The following is a 17,715-nucleotide window of genomic DNA, read 5'->3' on the forward strand; positions in this document are numbered from 1 at the left end:
TAGTGTACGGCGTGGAAGCTGTTTTGCCGCTCGAACATCAAATTCCATCTTTAAGGGTTGCCATTCAAGAAGGCCTCACTCATGAAGACAATGCTTGCTTGCGCCTTGAAGAACTAAAGGCACTTGACAAAAAGAGGCTTGAAGCACAACAACGTCTTGAATGCTATCAAGCCCGCATGTCAAAGTCATTCACTAAGAAGGTTCTTCTTTGTTCTTTTCAGAAAGGAGACTTGGTTCTTGCTGTAAGAAGGCCCATTAATACCACTCATAAAATTGGTGGTAAATTCATTTCCAAGTGGGATGGACCATATGTGTTGCAAGAAGTTTACTCAAGTGGCACCTATAAATTGATTGCTGAAGATGGCTTGAGAGTTGGCCCCATAAACGGCAAATTCTTGAAGCGCTACTACCCTTGAAAAACAAGCGTCACTCCATGACGCACGAGCTTAAACTGCATGTTGCTCCTGGCCCGCATGAGCTAAAACTGTGCACGGCAAACCAAAAACAAAAACATAAAATATGAACTACGTTTGGCTTGATCCCATTTTGGGTACGTAGGCAGCTTGAATTTTGATCTCAGTAATCCCAAAAAAAAAAAATAATAATAATAGCAAATTGCATTTCTATATTCATCAAATGAATAAGTAAATCAAGTGTTATTAAACAAAAAAAGGGAAACAGTCTTTCCTCTAATCAATAATGACAAATTGTGTTTGCTATATTCCTCAAACAAATAAGTAGGCCAAATGTTATTAACAATGAAGAAAGGGAATCAATCTTTCCTATTGGCAAAAAACAAAAATTACTAAAACTAAGGAAACAGCTTGAAGTTCACCAACTCGTTTTGATTTGCTTCAAGCAACCTTCTCATCTCCTTCGATTTTGCAATATCTTCATCAGTCTGTATTGCAGCATTCTTGATAGCAGAGACCTTATCTTCAAGGTTAGAGATCTCAAGTTGCACCTCAGATAATTCTCCTTCATTTGCGACAACCACTGCTTCCTTGGCCTTCAGCTTGGTGTCTATGCCTTCCAATGCTCTTTTCAACTTAGCCTTGTCAACTTCAAGAGCTTCAAATTCTTGTTGATGAAGTTCATATTCTTTAATTACCTCGTTTTCTCTGATTTTAGCATGAGAAAGAGTTTGAGAAATATCTGTCAGCTGACTTGTACATGATTTGATAGAAGTGGAGCGGTTTTTGTATGCTCGAATATTATCAAAGAAGCTTTTAAGGTTGCGCTATAACGGAGAAATGTCCATTACTTTCATGTTTCTCATCTCTTCGAGGACCTTCTCAGCCTCATCTTCAATATCGTCGACATGATCCAAGCTGGTTTTCCCGATCTTATGTGAAAGTTGGGACCACAACCCTGAGACATACTTACGCCGACTTTTAGCAATCATGTCAATCCCTTGAAAGACACTAACATCGGATAATGCCGGACCAGAAGGTCTCACTCGAAATTGTCTTGGTTCTGTTATTGGTACTTTGGGCATGTCAATAGGAGCCTTCTCATGAGAAATTTGACGTGATGCTTCTTCAATAGATCTTCCCTTACCAGAAAGCAATCCAAAGCAATCTGGACCATCTATAGAACCTCTACTGCTTTGAGAGTATAGTTCATCACCAAGATTCAAGTTGTTGACTCCCAACTGCACATATACAGGGAAAAACTTAAGCAGCTTACTGAAATAAAAAAATGTGAAAGCATTCGAGGAAGTATGTGTTTTCTTACTGTAGACACCCCAATCTGGGCTTCCAAATTAGTTTACTTACGGTTTTTGATTCCCCAATGATGAAATGGATCAAGAACATCCCGGGAATGATAGCGTGTTTGAGCTTTGAGTGTTTGCAAAGCCTTTGAACCTAACCTAGCCTAAGCCACTTCAAAAGAGCCAAAAATCCTATTGGTACGCGTTGGTTGAAAGCTCGCACACGTAGATCAACTTGACAAGTGTTGGTCAATGGTCAAAGCTTGATTGTTGACCAATGCATGAGTAGGTGGTACACGTGCGCCAGGGCGCAACCATCTCGCGCCAGGGCGCAACCATCGCGCGACGGACTGAAACCATCGCGCGATGGTCAAACTGCCAGGTGGTGGTCAACAGTCAAAGCTTGACCGTTGACCATCGCGCGCCAGACTGACTTCATCGCGCGATGGTCCAAGATGTCCCCATCACCTTTATCAGCTGGTAAGCTTAACCACCAAGCAAACCTCAGCCAGCCTCGTGGACTGGCTGAGCTCATCTCATTGCACCAACCAGCTTCACCTCCTTCTCTCCCTATAAAAACCACATTTGTTCATCCATTTAAAGGGTTCAAGAATTTCAAAGGGTTACACCATCCCACCGCCATTCTCACACCTCAACCAAGCAACAAGCTACCTTGTTATTTGCATCAACTACTCAAATAAACACTTCAAATTCTATTTTCAACCTCCAAGCTCAAACATCATTCAAACTTAAAAACCAAAGGTATAGCTTACCTTTGTCCTACTCTCTATTCTGATCCCTGAGGGGGGCTGGCAGGGCCAAGGCTGGTAATCAATACCAGTCCTGGTCTTAAAGCTGGCAAGGTTTCAAAAACCGTAGAGGCAAGAACCAGCGCGCGACGGTCCCATATACGCGCGCGACACTCTCACTTCATCGCGCGATGGACTGCGTGGGGATTGGTTTCTTGCTGTTTTTGTGTATTTATTTATATATAGATCACTGTTAAGCATGTTAAAAACCAATTTACCGCTTTCCTTTGTTATAAATTGCTAGTTTGTTTGTAGTTAATTTGTGTTTCTGCTGTTTTGGAGTACCCCTAGGATCATTCTGGACATGTCCCAGAACCCAGAAACGTGTAAACAACACACTGGTTAAAAGGCTCAGACCATCGCGCGCCAGGGCGCACCATCGCGCGACAGAGCGCCTCTGACCAGTGAGCGGCCTTGCACGGGTAGCCCGGTCTTAGGCTATTATTTTGTCCCCACACTGTTTATGGGGTGTTTTATTAATTTGTAGGGCTTTACAGCCTTTAAACTGTATATTATGCTGCTTATAACTGCGTGGTTTGTCCTGGGTGTGCACTGATCCTTCCAGAGCCCAGAGGGTTTGAGAATAAGAGCTGTGAGTTTGAGTTCACCGGCGTGCACGTGTCTTGGAGTTGCGCGCGCAGGAGTAAACAACATGCAATGACTTGTTCAGTGCATGCTGGTTTCTTCCTGCGCACGTCATTCCAAAACAAGCGCCTCCCAGTTTGTTTAAACTCCCACAGGAGTCTGTTCTCATCCTATACTAACTGCCATCCATGTTATTCTATCACATCCTACAAACATGTTACAGCTTTAATCCCATTAAACTGTTCCCCCGCCCCTAATTGGCTAAAGAATTGATTAATCAAACAGAATCGCAAATATTTTCGCAAATGCCTAAGTAAAGACCGATCTCCGGATTGGGCGAGATGGGTGCCTTAAAACCCTTCCCCTCTTGTAACCCAGCTCCCGAACCCAGATATGGTTATGACGGACTGGTGCCTTCACCTTTTTCAAATCAAATAGCGCAACAAGCATTTCAAGTTTGGTTCCTTGGGTGTCAGACCTTCAAACCCAAGTGGCGACTCTGAATTGAGCGCTCGTCTGCCAAAATAAAGCGCGCTCATCGATCCGCCCTATTTTTCCGGGCACGCTGCCCACAGTGGCGACTCTGCTGGGGATCAAATCAATATTGGTTTATACTTAAATTTTAATACGCTTGAGAATAATCCCACAAAAGTCTGTCAAAATAGTGAGCTTCGCGCTGCTAAAGAAAGGATTGGTGATTTAACAGGACCTTGTGTCCGGCCATACTGACTGGGGCTTTTTCGATTGTTCTCTTGTGTAGTTTCTTCTAAGTATTGGTTAATAAAGAGAGCCAACTTTGGAAAGGCATTTGCAAATTTGCGATTCTGTTCCATTAATCAATTTTTTAGCATTTCATATGCATCGATGTGGGATAAGCCTCGTTGGATCGTTTTGGCAATTCGGCACGATTTACCGGAGCCCGGGGACCCCGAATGACCAACAACCTTCGACGATGATGAGTCATTCTACTGTTTGACTGTTGCTCTACGGTTACGCGGGCAGCGGGAGGTATATCTTGGCTCTAGTCCGAGGAACCCGTTACAAGCCAAAACCAGCCTTTGCATATACAAAGCATTAGAACTCTCCAAACTAGGACAGGTACCTATAGGGTAAGATCTACTTGCATCTAACCCCATATACTGTCTACGTGTTACTGCTTTCCCTATCGCATGCACTGTACATACATACCGTTTTGCGTAGGAGCATGTTTAGGGCGGCTTCTAGGTTGTCTCTCTTTCGAGTCTGTCTTACGCCTATTAGGACGCTGCTTTGGCCTGATGAAGAGTCATGCATCTTGATGGTGCATGTTATCAATTTTCAAAGTCCTTAGATCAGCAAGACTTTGGGAAATCAAGACTTTCTAAGTCCTTGTCTAATGCCCGATCGAGGTTTCAAACAGAAAACGAGGAACAACAGAGAGAATGCCGTGATACTTATACCACCCTGGTTATCGTGCGCAGCACGTACATCGTTCAGACTATGGCACTGTGTCACCTACGCCGCCCCGATTAAGGTATCACGTCATCTACACCGAGTTGTTCCGACTCCAAAAGTTGGAACCTCGAGAATGGAGTAGTCAAAGGCTTAGACTATTTTGACATCTATTAGTGTTAGTCGATTCAAATAAGGATACACCCTCGAAAAGAAATCCGAGGACTTTGGCAGCGTTTGAATGTCATGAGACAGACTCGTCTCTAGTCGTAGAGTCTAGGAGGACACCGACGACGATGACGTGTACATTGCATTTCTTTTTGCAATTAACTGCTGCTGCAGGAACGTCACTAAGCTTTCAATTACTTTACTGTCTAGTTTGGGAAACCATTGCACCAAACAAGAGAAAACTGAAAAGAAAAGCCAAACCCTGCTTGGGGATGTCTACCAGGGTTGTTACATATTTGCTTCCAAGGTCATATCGCCTTCCTCGTTCATCAATCCAGAATGGCAGCACAAATGGAGCTGGCTGAGCTCAAGAAAGCTGTAGAGGAATTGGGTCACAAGATGGACAAACAAATGGCTATGGTCCAGGGACTGATTGGCCTCTTTACCTCCATAGCCCCGGAACCAAATATGGGGCAAGTCAAAGAACCCTCTCAAGCCTGCCACACTCCTACGGTTGGTCTCAAGTTGTGCTCGAAAGACATGTTCAAAGACTTGGCTGAATTTCATGAGGCCAGGACCTACCCAAAGGAGGATGCTGGGTCCTTATTCATAAACATTGCCGAAGGGGAAGACATGCTTAGTGATGAATTCAACCCCAAAGGCAAAGGAATGCATCCTGTTGGTGAGGCGATGTGGTGCAATTGCAAAGCAAACAAGGGTTCCATTTTAAATTCTCAATTCACTCGCCAGAACCCACCGAGGACTTTCTCATGCTTCACTGCACTTTTGGCCTCAGTTTATGAGAAGCTCCTTGATGCTGGTTCTATCAAGCCCCTCAATCCAACTCCATTACCCAAGAATCCACCTGCCAATTTCAAATTTAACCTCTACTGTGCCTACCATCAAGGGGCTTGCCATTCTACCAATGCCTGTTTCCGGCTTCGACATGCCATTCAAGATCTCATCGATTGTGGCATCATCACCACCCCACCTCCATCAACAGCCGATACTATCTCTAAATCCTTTCCTCAGCCCAACTCTGGCTCACGACTTGGTCAGACATCCACTATCTCCACTCAAATCAACCCCACCTCTACTCAAATCAACCCGACCTCTATGCCAACTGTGCCCATCCCGGCCGAGCCAGAGGACAGCCTAGTAGCTGCTGTTTGTGCAATTAGGGCTTTCTCTGCCAACACCAGGATTGACAATAATAAGGAGCTTACAAAGGAGCGGACTGACGGGCTGAGGTCCATTGTTCATGGGAGCATCGAGTAGGTTTGGTCAAAGAAACTGAGGAAGCCAAAATGTTGTTGTTTGAACTTGATATCCTCTAGATTCCACCTCTTTGTGAGGAAGTCAAGGGTAATTATAAGGGTTGCATTTTCAAACCGCATCTAGTTGCATTAACACTTCTGAGTCTGAGTCTAACACAGTGTCTGTTAAGTTGTCTAAGTCTAGCTCTGAGTCGGAGGTTGTGCCTCTTGGCCCTCCATGTCGTAGCTTCTATTCGAGTCTTTTGTTGTACTTGGCAACCCCGAGGGGCTTTCTTTTGAATGCATTATCTTGCTTCTAAGTACTTCGCTGGCTTTTTGAATAAACTGTGTCAACCCTGACGACAAAGGGATAGATTTCGATGGGATCATCCTCAAGGAAATGTGTCCTCTCGCCGAAAGGGAAGACGAAAGGCATGCTCAGCCTATTGATTGAAATAGTAGTTTTTAAATAAACTTGAAAGATGAGGTAGACCTCCGAATGGTTCAAATTGGTTCAACGCTCTCCCTAAAGGAGCATTGTGCCAAGCAGGCTCGAAGAGTTCATTGACGTCTTGGCATGGTCTCACAAAGACACACCCGGCGTGGATCCCGAGATAAAGGAACATCAAATCCCACTGCTACAGGATGCCAAGCCAAAAAGCAAAGCTCAGAAGGTTTAGCGCCACATACCATGTTCAAGTTTGCAGGAACAGCGGTCTGCCAAGCACAAGTTAGAAAGTTCAAATTGGCCTGGAGCGAGGCATGTCAACTAAAGCACTCTGGACCATGTGCTATCAAAGCCATTTTATCTGAGGTTGTGGCCGAAGGTCCTCAATCTCGACAATAATAAATTCAGTGCCTTGGTCAACTTGGATCAATTCAAAAGCCTTTTCCCTGAGAGAAGCTCGTTGGGCTGAACACCCCAAGGGTGGGCAGTTCTAAGCAAAAGTTAGAGCAGCCTGCTAGATCGAAAACCTATGAATGCGGTCTAGGCAAAAGTACATAGGCAATATTTGAAAACTCGCTAGACCGAAAACCTGAATGGGCGGTTCTAGGCAAAAGTTAAAGTATAAAAGGAGAGGTAAATACTCGAGTGAACCTTAGCCTGAACTATGTCTTGACCTGATTCCAAAAAAGGGATACGTAGGCAGTCTCTCTTCGAGACTCGAACACAATCTATCAATTTGATTCGAGGCTTTGGTGCATCACTGTGGTCGAGAAGAAGACGAGCTTCATCTATGCAGAAAGGGGGGATAACCTTTCATCTTTCAATTTTGTTTCAAACTACTACTTCAATTTCAAAGCTGAGCAAAAGCCTTAAAAGATTTTAAGCATAAAAAACAGAACGAAATGCTAGCGAGGTCTAACGGCTCACAGTTTATTCTAAGTTCAGCGGAGTCTGGTGTAAGCAGTTGCGGCAGGTTTATATTCGCGCACGCTAGGTTGAGGTTCACGTGCCCTTGTTCATAGTTATGCACATTGGGCTTAACCCTGCGCGCGCTGCTTCATAGCAGTCAGCTACTGCCTTCAAGTCCTGTTCAAGGAGCTTTTGCCAAGTTTTGTTAAACCGTGCAGACCTAATGTACTACACGGGAGTGTTGGTTTCAGTCCGGGCCTATACGAGTCATCTTGTGTCTTTATGTCTATTTTGTGACATTTTTCCAACTTTCTAATACATTGTCGCATCGAGATGCTTTTCTCGGTTCTTGTTGGTTCGTACAGGTCATTGTACAGATATTTGATCTTATGCAAGTGTCAGTTTCACATGTCTAAAGGGATATTGTGAGTTTTGGCACGTTAATGCCCAAAATTTCATTATTTTCCATGTGTCTAAGAGTCTGTGTCGCATCCTGGGGCTCTTTCTCCCTTTTCGTTTGAGCTAGGAGAGTCTGTACACATATGTGTGTCTATGTTGACTCAATTCGCTTGTCAATGTAAATTAGATATTAGCGCATGGTTTACATGTCAATAAACTGGAAAATGCAATTTTTACATTACTACCCTAGTATCTGTAATCCGCAAGCAATGGAATCTCGTGGACGGCAAGGGCATGTCAGCCCAAGGCCAAGCAAAGCATATCTCTAGGGCACGTCTGCGCAAGCACCAAAGAATGGGCACTCAGGCCCAATGCCGCTACTCAATCAACTAGGCACACCAGCCCACTCAATGTCTCTTTGTCTGGGTGCGCATATTGGAAGCAAAGGCAGTAAAGTACTAGGGCTCAGTGATAGTCCTTAAGCGTCGTTGTCCTCCTAGGAGCCGCCCTTATCTAGGATCTGCATTTTCAATTTATGCATTTTGTTAGTATATATCTTTGCATATTGTGTATATCAACTGTTGAAAACAGGAAGGTGGCCAGTTTGTGGGAGCTTATGCTCAAATGGTTTCCATCAAGTCTTTGTTTGCTGACGGATGCGATGCAATCTCCTACGGTTGTGTTATTGTTGGTCAGCGGATCCGAAGAAATCTCCCTGAATCCATGATTTGTTTGCCGAAGGATGCGATGCAATCTCCTGCGGTGTTGTTCTGTTTGTTTAGCGGAGGCAATAGAAATCTCCCTAACTCTCGATTTGTTGGCCGACGGATGCGATGCAATCTCCTGCGGTTTTGTTATTGTTCGTCAGCGGATGCAAAGAAATCTCCGTCAATCCATGATTTGTTTGTTGACGGATGCGATTGAAAATCTCCTGCGATAATGATCTCATAGCAGTATGCAATAAAATCTTTTGCGGAACAAATCAACGACAGCTGGTCCTGTCCAATGCTCAACGACTCGATAATTTAGACTGATGATCCGCCCATTCAAATCAATGACAGCTGGTCCTGTCCAATAGTCAACGGCTCGATCATTTAGACTGATGATCCACCCATTCAAATCAACGACAGCCAGTCCTGTCCAATGCTTAACGGCTCGATCATTTAGACTGATGATCTGCCCATTCCAATCAACGACAGCCGGTCCTGTCCAATGCTCAACAGCTCGATCATTAAGACTGATGATCCGCCCATTCAAATCAACGACAGTCGGTCCTGTCCAATCTTCAACGGCTCGATCATTTAGACTGATGATCTGCCCATTCAAATCAATGACAGCCGGTCTTGTCCAATCTTCAACGCCTCGATCATTTAGACTGATGATCTGCTCATTCAAATCAACGACAGCCGTTCCTGTCCAATTCGCAACGGCTCGATCATTTAGACTGATGATCCGCCCATTCAAATCAATGACAGCTGGTCCTGTCCAATCTTCAACCACTCGATCATTTAGACTGATGATCCGCCCATTCAAATCATCAACAGCCGGTCCTGTCCAATCTTCAACGGCTCGATCATTTAGACTGATGATCCGCCCATTCAAATCAACGACAGCTGGTCCTGTCCAATGCTCAACGGCTCGATCATTTAGACTGATGATCCGCCCATTCAAATCAACGATAGCCGGTTCTGTCCAATCTTCAATGGCTCGATCATTTAGATTGATGATCCGCCCATTCAAATCAACGACAGCCGGTCCTGTCCAATCTTCAACGGCTCGATCATTTAGACTGATGATCCCCCCATTCAAATCAACGATAGTCGGTCCTGTCCAATCTTCAACGGCTTGATCATTTAGACTGATGATCCGCCCATTCAAATCAACAACAGCGGGTCCTGTCCAATCCTCAACGGCTCGATCATTTAGACTAATAATCCGCCCATTCAAATCGACGACAGCCGGTCCGGTCCAATCTTCAACGGCTCGATCATTTAGACTAATGATCTGCCCATTCAAATCAACGACAGCCGTTCCTGTCCAATTCGCAACGGCTCGATCATTTAGATTGATGATCCGCCCATTCAAATCAACGACAGCCGGTCCTTTCCAATCTTCAACGGCTCAATCATTTAGAATGATGATCCGCCCATTCAAATCAACGACAGTCGGTCCTGTCCAATTCGCAACGGCTCAATCATTTAGACTGATGATCCGCCCATTCAAATCAACAAGAGCTGGTCCTGTCCAATGCTCAACGGCTCGATCATTTAGACTGATGATCCGCCCATTCAAATCAACGACAGCCGGTTCTGTCCAATGCTCAACGGCTCGATCATTTAGACTGATGATCCGCCCATTCAAATCATCGACAGCCGGTTCTGTCCAATCTTCAACGGCTCGATCATTTAGACTGATGATCCGCCCATTCAAATCAACGACAGCCGGTCCTGTCCAATCTTCAACGGCTCGATCATTGACAGTGATGATCCGCCCATTCAAATCAACGAAAGCCGATCCTGTCCAATGCTCAACGGCTCGATCATTTAGACTGATGATCCACCCATTCAAATCAACGACAGCCGGTCGTGTCCAATCTTCAACGGCTCAATCATTTAGACTGATGATCCGCCCATTCAAATCAACGACAGCCGGTCCTGTCCAATCTTCAACGGCTCGATCATTTAGACTGATGATCTGCCCATTCAAATCAACGACAGCCGTTCCTGTCCAGTTCGCAACGGCTCGATCATTTAGATTGATGATCCGCCCATTCAAATCAACGACAGCCGGTCCTTTCCAATCTTCAACGGCTCGATCATTTAGAATGATGATCCGCCCATTCAAATCAACGACAGCCGGTCCTGTCCAATTCGCAACGGCTCGATCATTTAGATTGATGATCCGCCCTTTCAAATCAACGACAGCCGGTCCTTTCCAATCTTCAACGGCTCAATCATTTAGAATGATGATCCGCCCATTCAAATCAACGACAGCCGGTCCTGTCCAATTCGCAACGGCTCAATCATTTAGACATATGATCCGCCCATTCAAATCAACAATAGCTGGTCCTGTCCAATGCTCAACGGCTCGATGATTTAGACTGATGATCCGCCCATTCAAATCAACGACAGCCGGTTCTGTCCAATGCTCAACGGCTCGATCATTTAGACTAATGATTCGCCCATTCAAATCAACGACAGCCGGTTCTGTCCAATCTTCAACGGCTCGATCATTTAGACTGATGATCCGCCCATTCAAATCAACGACAGCCGGTCCTGTCCAATCTTAAACGGCTCGATCATTGACAGTGATGATCCGCCCATTCAAATCAACGACAGCCGATCCTGTCCAATGCTCAACGGCTCGATCATTTAGACTGATGATCCACCCATTCAAATCAACGACAGCCGGTCATGTCCAATCTTCAACGGCCCGATCATTTAGACTGATGATCCGCCCATTCAAATCAACGACGGCCGGTCCTGTCCAATCTTCAACGGCTCGATCATTTAGACTGATGATCTGCCCATTCAAATCAACGACAGCCGTTCCTGTCCAGTTCGCAACGGCTCGATCATTTAGATTGATGATCCGCCCATTCAAATCAACGACAGCCGGTCCTTTCCAATCTTCAACGGCTCGATCATTTAGAATGATGATCCGCCCATTCCAATCAACGACAGCCGGTCTTGTCCAATTCGCAACGGCTCGATCATTTAGACTGATGATCCGCCCATTCAAATCAACAATAGCTGGTCCTGTCCAATGCTCAACGGCTCGATCATTTAGACTGATGATCCCCCCATTCAAATCAACGATAGGCGGTCCAGTCCAATCGTCAACGGCTCGATCATTTAGACTGATGATCCGCCCATTCAAATCAACGACAGCGGGTCCTGTCCAATCCTCAACGGCTCGATCATTTAGACTGATGATCCGCCCATTCAAATCAACGACAGCCGGTCCTGTCCAATCTTCAACGGCTCGATCATTGAGAGTGATGATCCGCCCATTCAAATCAACGACAGCCGATCCTGTCCAATGTTTAACGGCTCGATCATTTAGACTGATGATCCGCCCATTCAAATCTACGACAGCCGGTCCTGTCCAATCTTCAACGGCTCGATCATTTAGACTGATGATCCGCCCATTCAAATCAACGAAGCCGGTCCTGTCCAATCTTCAACGGCTCGATCATTTAGACTGATGATCCGCCCATTCAAATCAACGACAGCCGGTCATGTCCAATCTTCAATGGCTCGATCATTTAGACTGATGATCCGCCCATCCAAATCAACAACAGCCGGTCCTATCCAATGCTCAACGGCTCGATCAATTAGACTGATGATCCGCCCATCCAAATCAATGACAGCCGTTCCTGTCCAATGCTCAACGGCTCGATCATTTATACTGATGATCCGCCCATTCAAATCAACGACAGTCGGTGCTGTCCAATATTTAACGGCTCGATCATTTAGACTGATGATCCGCCCATTCAAGTCTACGACAGCCGGTCCTGTCCAATTCGCAACGGCTCGATCATTTAGACTGATGATCCACCCATTCAAATCTACGACAGCTGGTCCTGTCCAATTTTCAACGGCTCGATTATTTAGACTAATGATCAGCCCATCCAAATCAACGACAGCCAGTCCTGTCCAATTCGCAACGGCTCGATCATTTAGACTGATCATCCACCCATCCAAATCAACGACAGCCGGTCCTGTCCTATCCACAATGGCATGTTCATCCTGAAGTATGATCAGCCGGTCCTGTCCTATCCACAATGGCATGTTCATCTTGAAGTATGATCTACCGGTCCTGTCCAATTATCAACGGCATGATCATCCTGAAGCATGGCCAACCATATCATCAATAATAATCAGCCACATCGTCTGTCTCAGTCCATTCAGCAATAACAATCGGCCACATCGCCTGTCTCAGTCCTTTCAGCGATGACAATCAACCATGTCGTTTGCCTTAGTCATTCAACGATGGTCAGCCATATCGTCTTTTTCAATCATTCAACGATGGTCAGCCGTATCATCAACGACGATCAGCCATATCGTCCAACTCAGGCATTCACGATGGTTAGCCGTATCATCAACGACGGTCAGCCATATCGTCCGTTTCAATCATTCGAAGCTGGTCAGTCGTGTCATCAACGACGGTCAGCCATATCGTTCGTTTCAATCATTCAACGATGGTCAGCCGTATCATCAATGACGGTCAGCCATATTGTCCGTTTCAATCATTCAACGATGGTCAGCCGTATCATCAACGACGGTCAGCCAAATTGTTCGACTCAGTCATTCACGATAGTCAGCCGTATCATCGACGACGGTCAGCTATATTGTCCGTTTCAATCACTCAACGACTGTCAGCCGTATCATCAACGATGGTCAGCCATATCGTCCGACTCAGTCATTCACGATGGTCAGCCGTATCATCAACGACGGTCAGCCATATCGTCCGTTTCAATCATTCAATGATGGTCAGCCGTGTCATCAACGACGGTCAGCCATATCGTTCGTTTCAATCATTCAACGATGGTCAGCCGTATCATCAATGACGGTCAGCCATATCGTCTGTTTCAATCATTCAACGATGGTGACGGTCAGCCATATCGTCTGTTTCAATCATTCAACGATGGTGACGGTTAGCCATATCGTCTGTTTCAATCATTCAACGATGGTCATCCTTATCATGAACGACGGTCAGCCATATCGTCCGACTCAGTCATTCTCGATGGTCAGCCATATCATCAACGACGGTCAGCCATATCGTCCAACTCAATCATTCTCGATGGTCAGCTATATCATCAACGACGGTTAGCCATATCGTTCGTTTCAATCATTCAACGATGGTCAACCGTATCATCAACGACGGTTAGCCATATCGTTCGTTTCAATCATTCAACGATGGTCAACCATATCATCAACGACGGTCAGCCATATCATCCGACTCAGTCATTCTTGATGGTCAGCCATATCATTAACAACGATTAGTCATATCGTCCGCATCCACTTCATCAATGACGATCAGAATTCGTCTTTTTATGCCTCAATGACGATCAAAATATCGTTCGATGGTCCACCCATCCGCAACTAATTTTTCCCCAGGAGAGTCCGCCTCAGCCTGCCCCAAACGACTACCTCTACATCAGTCTAGCTTCAAGTGCATCTTCCTACAGCCTTATTGCTCTATCTCGGATGGCCTTTGATAAGGAGATTGGCTCTGATTCCCAACAGATGGAATTCAACCTGCCTGACACGACCTACCCGTGTTTGTTAGAATGTTTTGTGCCGAGGATAGCTTGATCCCTAGCAATGATGGCCTGTCCTGTCCAAATCTGCAATGACAGTCTGTCCTGTCCAAATTCGATCAACAAGCGGCGATTCACTCGTCCACTTCTACTTCCATCCCCGGCAGTGGACTGCCCGTCCATTCCACCAATCAAGTTCCTTAAGTTTACGAGTCTACTTTGCTAGTATGCTTTGCTCTGGATTGCCTTGAGGGGTGTCAAGAATTCTTTGACATTACTTGTACCAAGTCGATGGTGGTTCAAGTGCCGTCAAAGAGGGGCTACTGTAGACACCCCAATCTGGGCTTTCAAATTAGTTTACTTACGGTTTTTGATACCCCAATGATGAAATGGATCAAGAACACCCCAGAAATGATAGCGTGTTTGAGCTTTGAGTGTTTGCAAAGCCTTTGAATAACCTAGCCTAAGCCACTTCAAAAGAGCCAAAAACCCTATTGGTACGCGTTGGTTGAGAGCTCGCACGCGTAGATCAACTTGACAAGTGTTGGTCAATGGTCAAAGCTTAATTGTTGACCAACGCATGAGTAGGTGGTACACGTGCGCCAGGGCGCAACCATCCCGCGCCGGGACGCACCATCGCGCGATGGACTGAAACCATCGCGCGATGGTCAAACTGCCAGGTGGTGGTCAACAGTCAAAGCTTGACCGTTGATCATCGCGCGCCAGACTGACTCCATCGCGCGATGGTCCAATATGTCCCCATCACCTTTATCAGCTGGTAAGCTTAACCACCAAGCAAACCTCAGCCAGCCTCGTGGACTGGCTGAGCTTCTCTCCTTGCACCAACCAGCTTCACCTCCGTCTCTCCCTATAAAAACCACATTTGTTCATCCATTTAAAGGGTTCAAGAATTTCAAAGGGTTACACCATCCCACCGCCATTCTTACACCTCTACCAAGCAACAAGCTACCTTGTTCTTTGCATCAACTACTCAAATAAACACTTCAAATCCTATTTTCAACCTCCAAGCTCAAACATCATTCAAACTCAAAAACCAAAGGTATAGCTTACCTTTGTTCTACTCTCTGTTCTGATCCCTGAGGGGCTGGCAGGGCCAAGGCTGGTAATCAATACCAGTCCTGGTCCTAAACCTGGCAAGGTTTCAAAAACCGTAGAGGCAAGAACCAGTGCGCGACGGTCCCACATACGCGCGCGACACTCTCACTTCATCGCGCGATGGACCGCGTGGGGATTGGTTTCTTGCTGTTTTTGTGTATTTATTTATATATAGATCACTGTTAAGCATGTTAAAAACTAGTTTACCGCTTTCCTTTGTTAGAAACTACTAGTTTGTTTGTAGTTAATTTGTATTTCTGTTGTTTTGGAGTACCCCTGGGATCATTCTGGACATGTCCCAGAACCCAGAAATGTGTAAACCACACACTGGTTAAAAGGCTCAGACCATCGCGCGCCAGAGCACGAGCATCGCGCGACAGAGCGCCTCTGACCAGTGAGTGGCCTTGCACGGGTAGCCCAGCCTTAGGCTATTATTTTGTCCCCACACTGTTTATGGGGTGCTTTATTAATTTGTAGGGCTTTACAGCCTTTAAACTCTATATTATGCTGCTTATAATTGCGTGGTTTGTCTTAGGTGTGCACTGGTCCTTCCAGAGCCCAGAGGGTTTGAGAATAAAAGCTGTGAGTTTGAGCTCACCGGCGTGCACGTGTCTTGAAGTTGCGCACGCAGGAGTACACAACATGCAATGACTTGTTCAGTGCATGCAGGTTTCTTCCTGCGCACGTCATTTCAAAACAAGGGCCTCCCAGTTTGTTTAAACTCCCACAGGAGTCTATTCTCATCCAATACTAACTGCCAGCTATGCTATTCTATCACATCCTGCAAACATGTTATAGCTTTAATCCCATTAAACTGTTCCCCCGCCCCTAATTGGCTAAAGAATTGATTAATCAAACAGAATCGCAAATGTTTTCGCAAATGCCTAAGTAAAGACCGATCTCCGGATTGGGCGAGAGGGGTGCCTTAAAACCCTTCCCCTCTAGTAACCTGGCTCCCGAACCCAGATATGGTTATGACGGACTGGTGCCTTCACCTTTTTCAAATCAAACAGCGCAGCAAGCATTTCAAGTTTGGTTCCTTGAGTGTCGGACCTTCAAACCCAAGTGGCGACTCTGAATTGAGCGCTCGTCTGCCAAAACAAAGCGCGCTCATCGATCCGCCCTATTTTTTCGGGCACGCTGCCCACACTTACATGTGCTTCTAAATCCTCCAAAGGTGTGCTGCTCTCAGGCACATCTTGGAAAAAACCGTCCGTGTCAATGTGGATATCCTCCAAGGGTGTGACTTGGGCTATGTTTTTCTGCTTCTTGGGGCGATTCCAATGATGATCACCTAGGCTAGAGTTGTTGTCCCCATCACAAATCATAAGGCTTCTTTTCTTGTCTCTATTTTCGGTGATTAGATTTTTGACAATCATAGATGGAATTTTTGGAGCAGAAATCTTCAAGAGAGGTTTAGGCTTGAGAGTTGATCTCTCCATTTCTTTGGATGCATCTTTGGGTAGATCCTTTCTTTGGTTTGGTTTGGCCTTACTTGGTCTATCCTTGCTTGCTTGCTTTGGCTTTGCTTGATGTTGCATTGGCGCCATCAACTTCATGGGTGCTAACAACAAGTGGAACTTTCGGTTTGGCCCTGCTTGGTCTAGCTTTGCTTGCTTTGACTTTGCCTAATGTTGCATTGGCGCCATCAACTTCATGGGTGCTAACAACAAGTGGAACTTTCAGTTTGGCCCTGCTTGGTCTAGCTTTGCTTGCTTTGGCTTTGCCTAATGTTGCATTAGTGCCGTCAACTTCCTCATTACCAATAGTAGGTAGAACTGCTGGTTTGGCCTTGCTTGGTTTAGCTTTGCTTGCTTTGGCTTTGCTTGCTATTGCGTTAGTGCCTTCAACTTCATGGGCATTCTCAATAGGTGTAACTACTCCCTTGCCCTTCGTTAGGCGAATTCTGACTGGAGTCTTGGGTTTCTCTTGCTTTTTGGCAGGCTCAATGTCTCCTTTAACAAAATCACTTGCATGCTTTGTCCACCACTCTTGATATCGCTTTGTGGTAAGGCCTTTGTGCGAGGATACATGAATTTTCAGTTTTGCCTTAGTACCAAGCTTCGTGCAGGATTGCCAAAGTCCTACAACATCGGGTAGGTTAAGGGGACGTGCTTCTTCCACCAATTTTCCGGGCAAATCTTGGTAAAAGTTGAATTGTCGTGAGGATCGATGGGGGCTGTAAGACTCAATGATATACTGCATATCGCAACGAAAAGTCAGGTAGCTTGAACGAAGACTGATGGTGTAGGCTGTCCAGAAGTGGGATTGCTTTCCGTCATCTACCACTAACCGCTCATCCTTGTTAGACATGGCCAAGGATGATAATCGCAAAGGATCAATGCTTCTGAGGAGTTCGTGGGCCGCAATTGCTGTGAAATGTTTGGCATTCTTCTCGCCGGCTAGTCGGACCATTCTAACACTCGATTGAGAGTGTGGGGATGGAAGGTATGTGTCAAAGTAGTTGCCAAGCCATCCGTAGATATAATGCATGGGAAGGATCACATGGCACTGACTTGGAGTAGGAGATGATGAAATTTGCCTCAAGCCATGGTATATGCTCGCCAGAACGGGCACTGCCAAAGAAAATGTAGAACCGCCGCCATCATGCTTGC

At 45.7% G+C, this 17,715-nt stretch overlaps 1 protein-coding gene across 1 annotated transcript; it reads right to left on the minus strand.

The window, feature by feature from the left end:
- Positions 1-668: 668 nt before the first annotated feature.
- Positions 669-16,542, minus strand: LOC131317486 (uncharacterized). The gene is made up of 2 exons (XM_058347034.1): positions 16,255-16,542; positions 669-1,654 (listed from the first exon to the last, which is right to left on the minus strand). Exons 1-2 carry the CDS (start codon positions 16,540-16,542, stop codon positions 1,241-1,243), a joined length of 702 nt encoding a protein of 233 aa, XP_058203017.1. The 3' UTR covers positions 669-1,240.
- Between the last annotated feature and the right edge of the window lie 1,173 nt (positions 16,543-17,715).

Source organism: Rhododendron vialii, chromosome 2a, assembly GCF_030253575.1.
Source record: "Rhododendron vialii isolate Sample 1 chromosome 2a, ASM3025357v1".
NCBI lineage: Eukaryota > Viridiplantae > Streptophyta > Magnoliopsida > Ericales > Ericaceae > Rhododendron > Rhododendron vialii.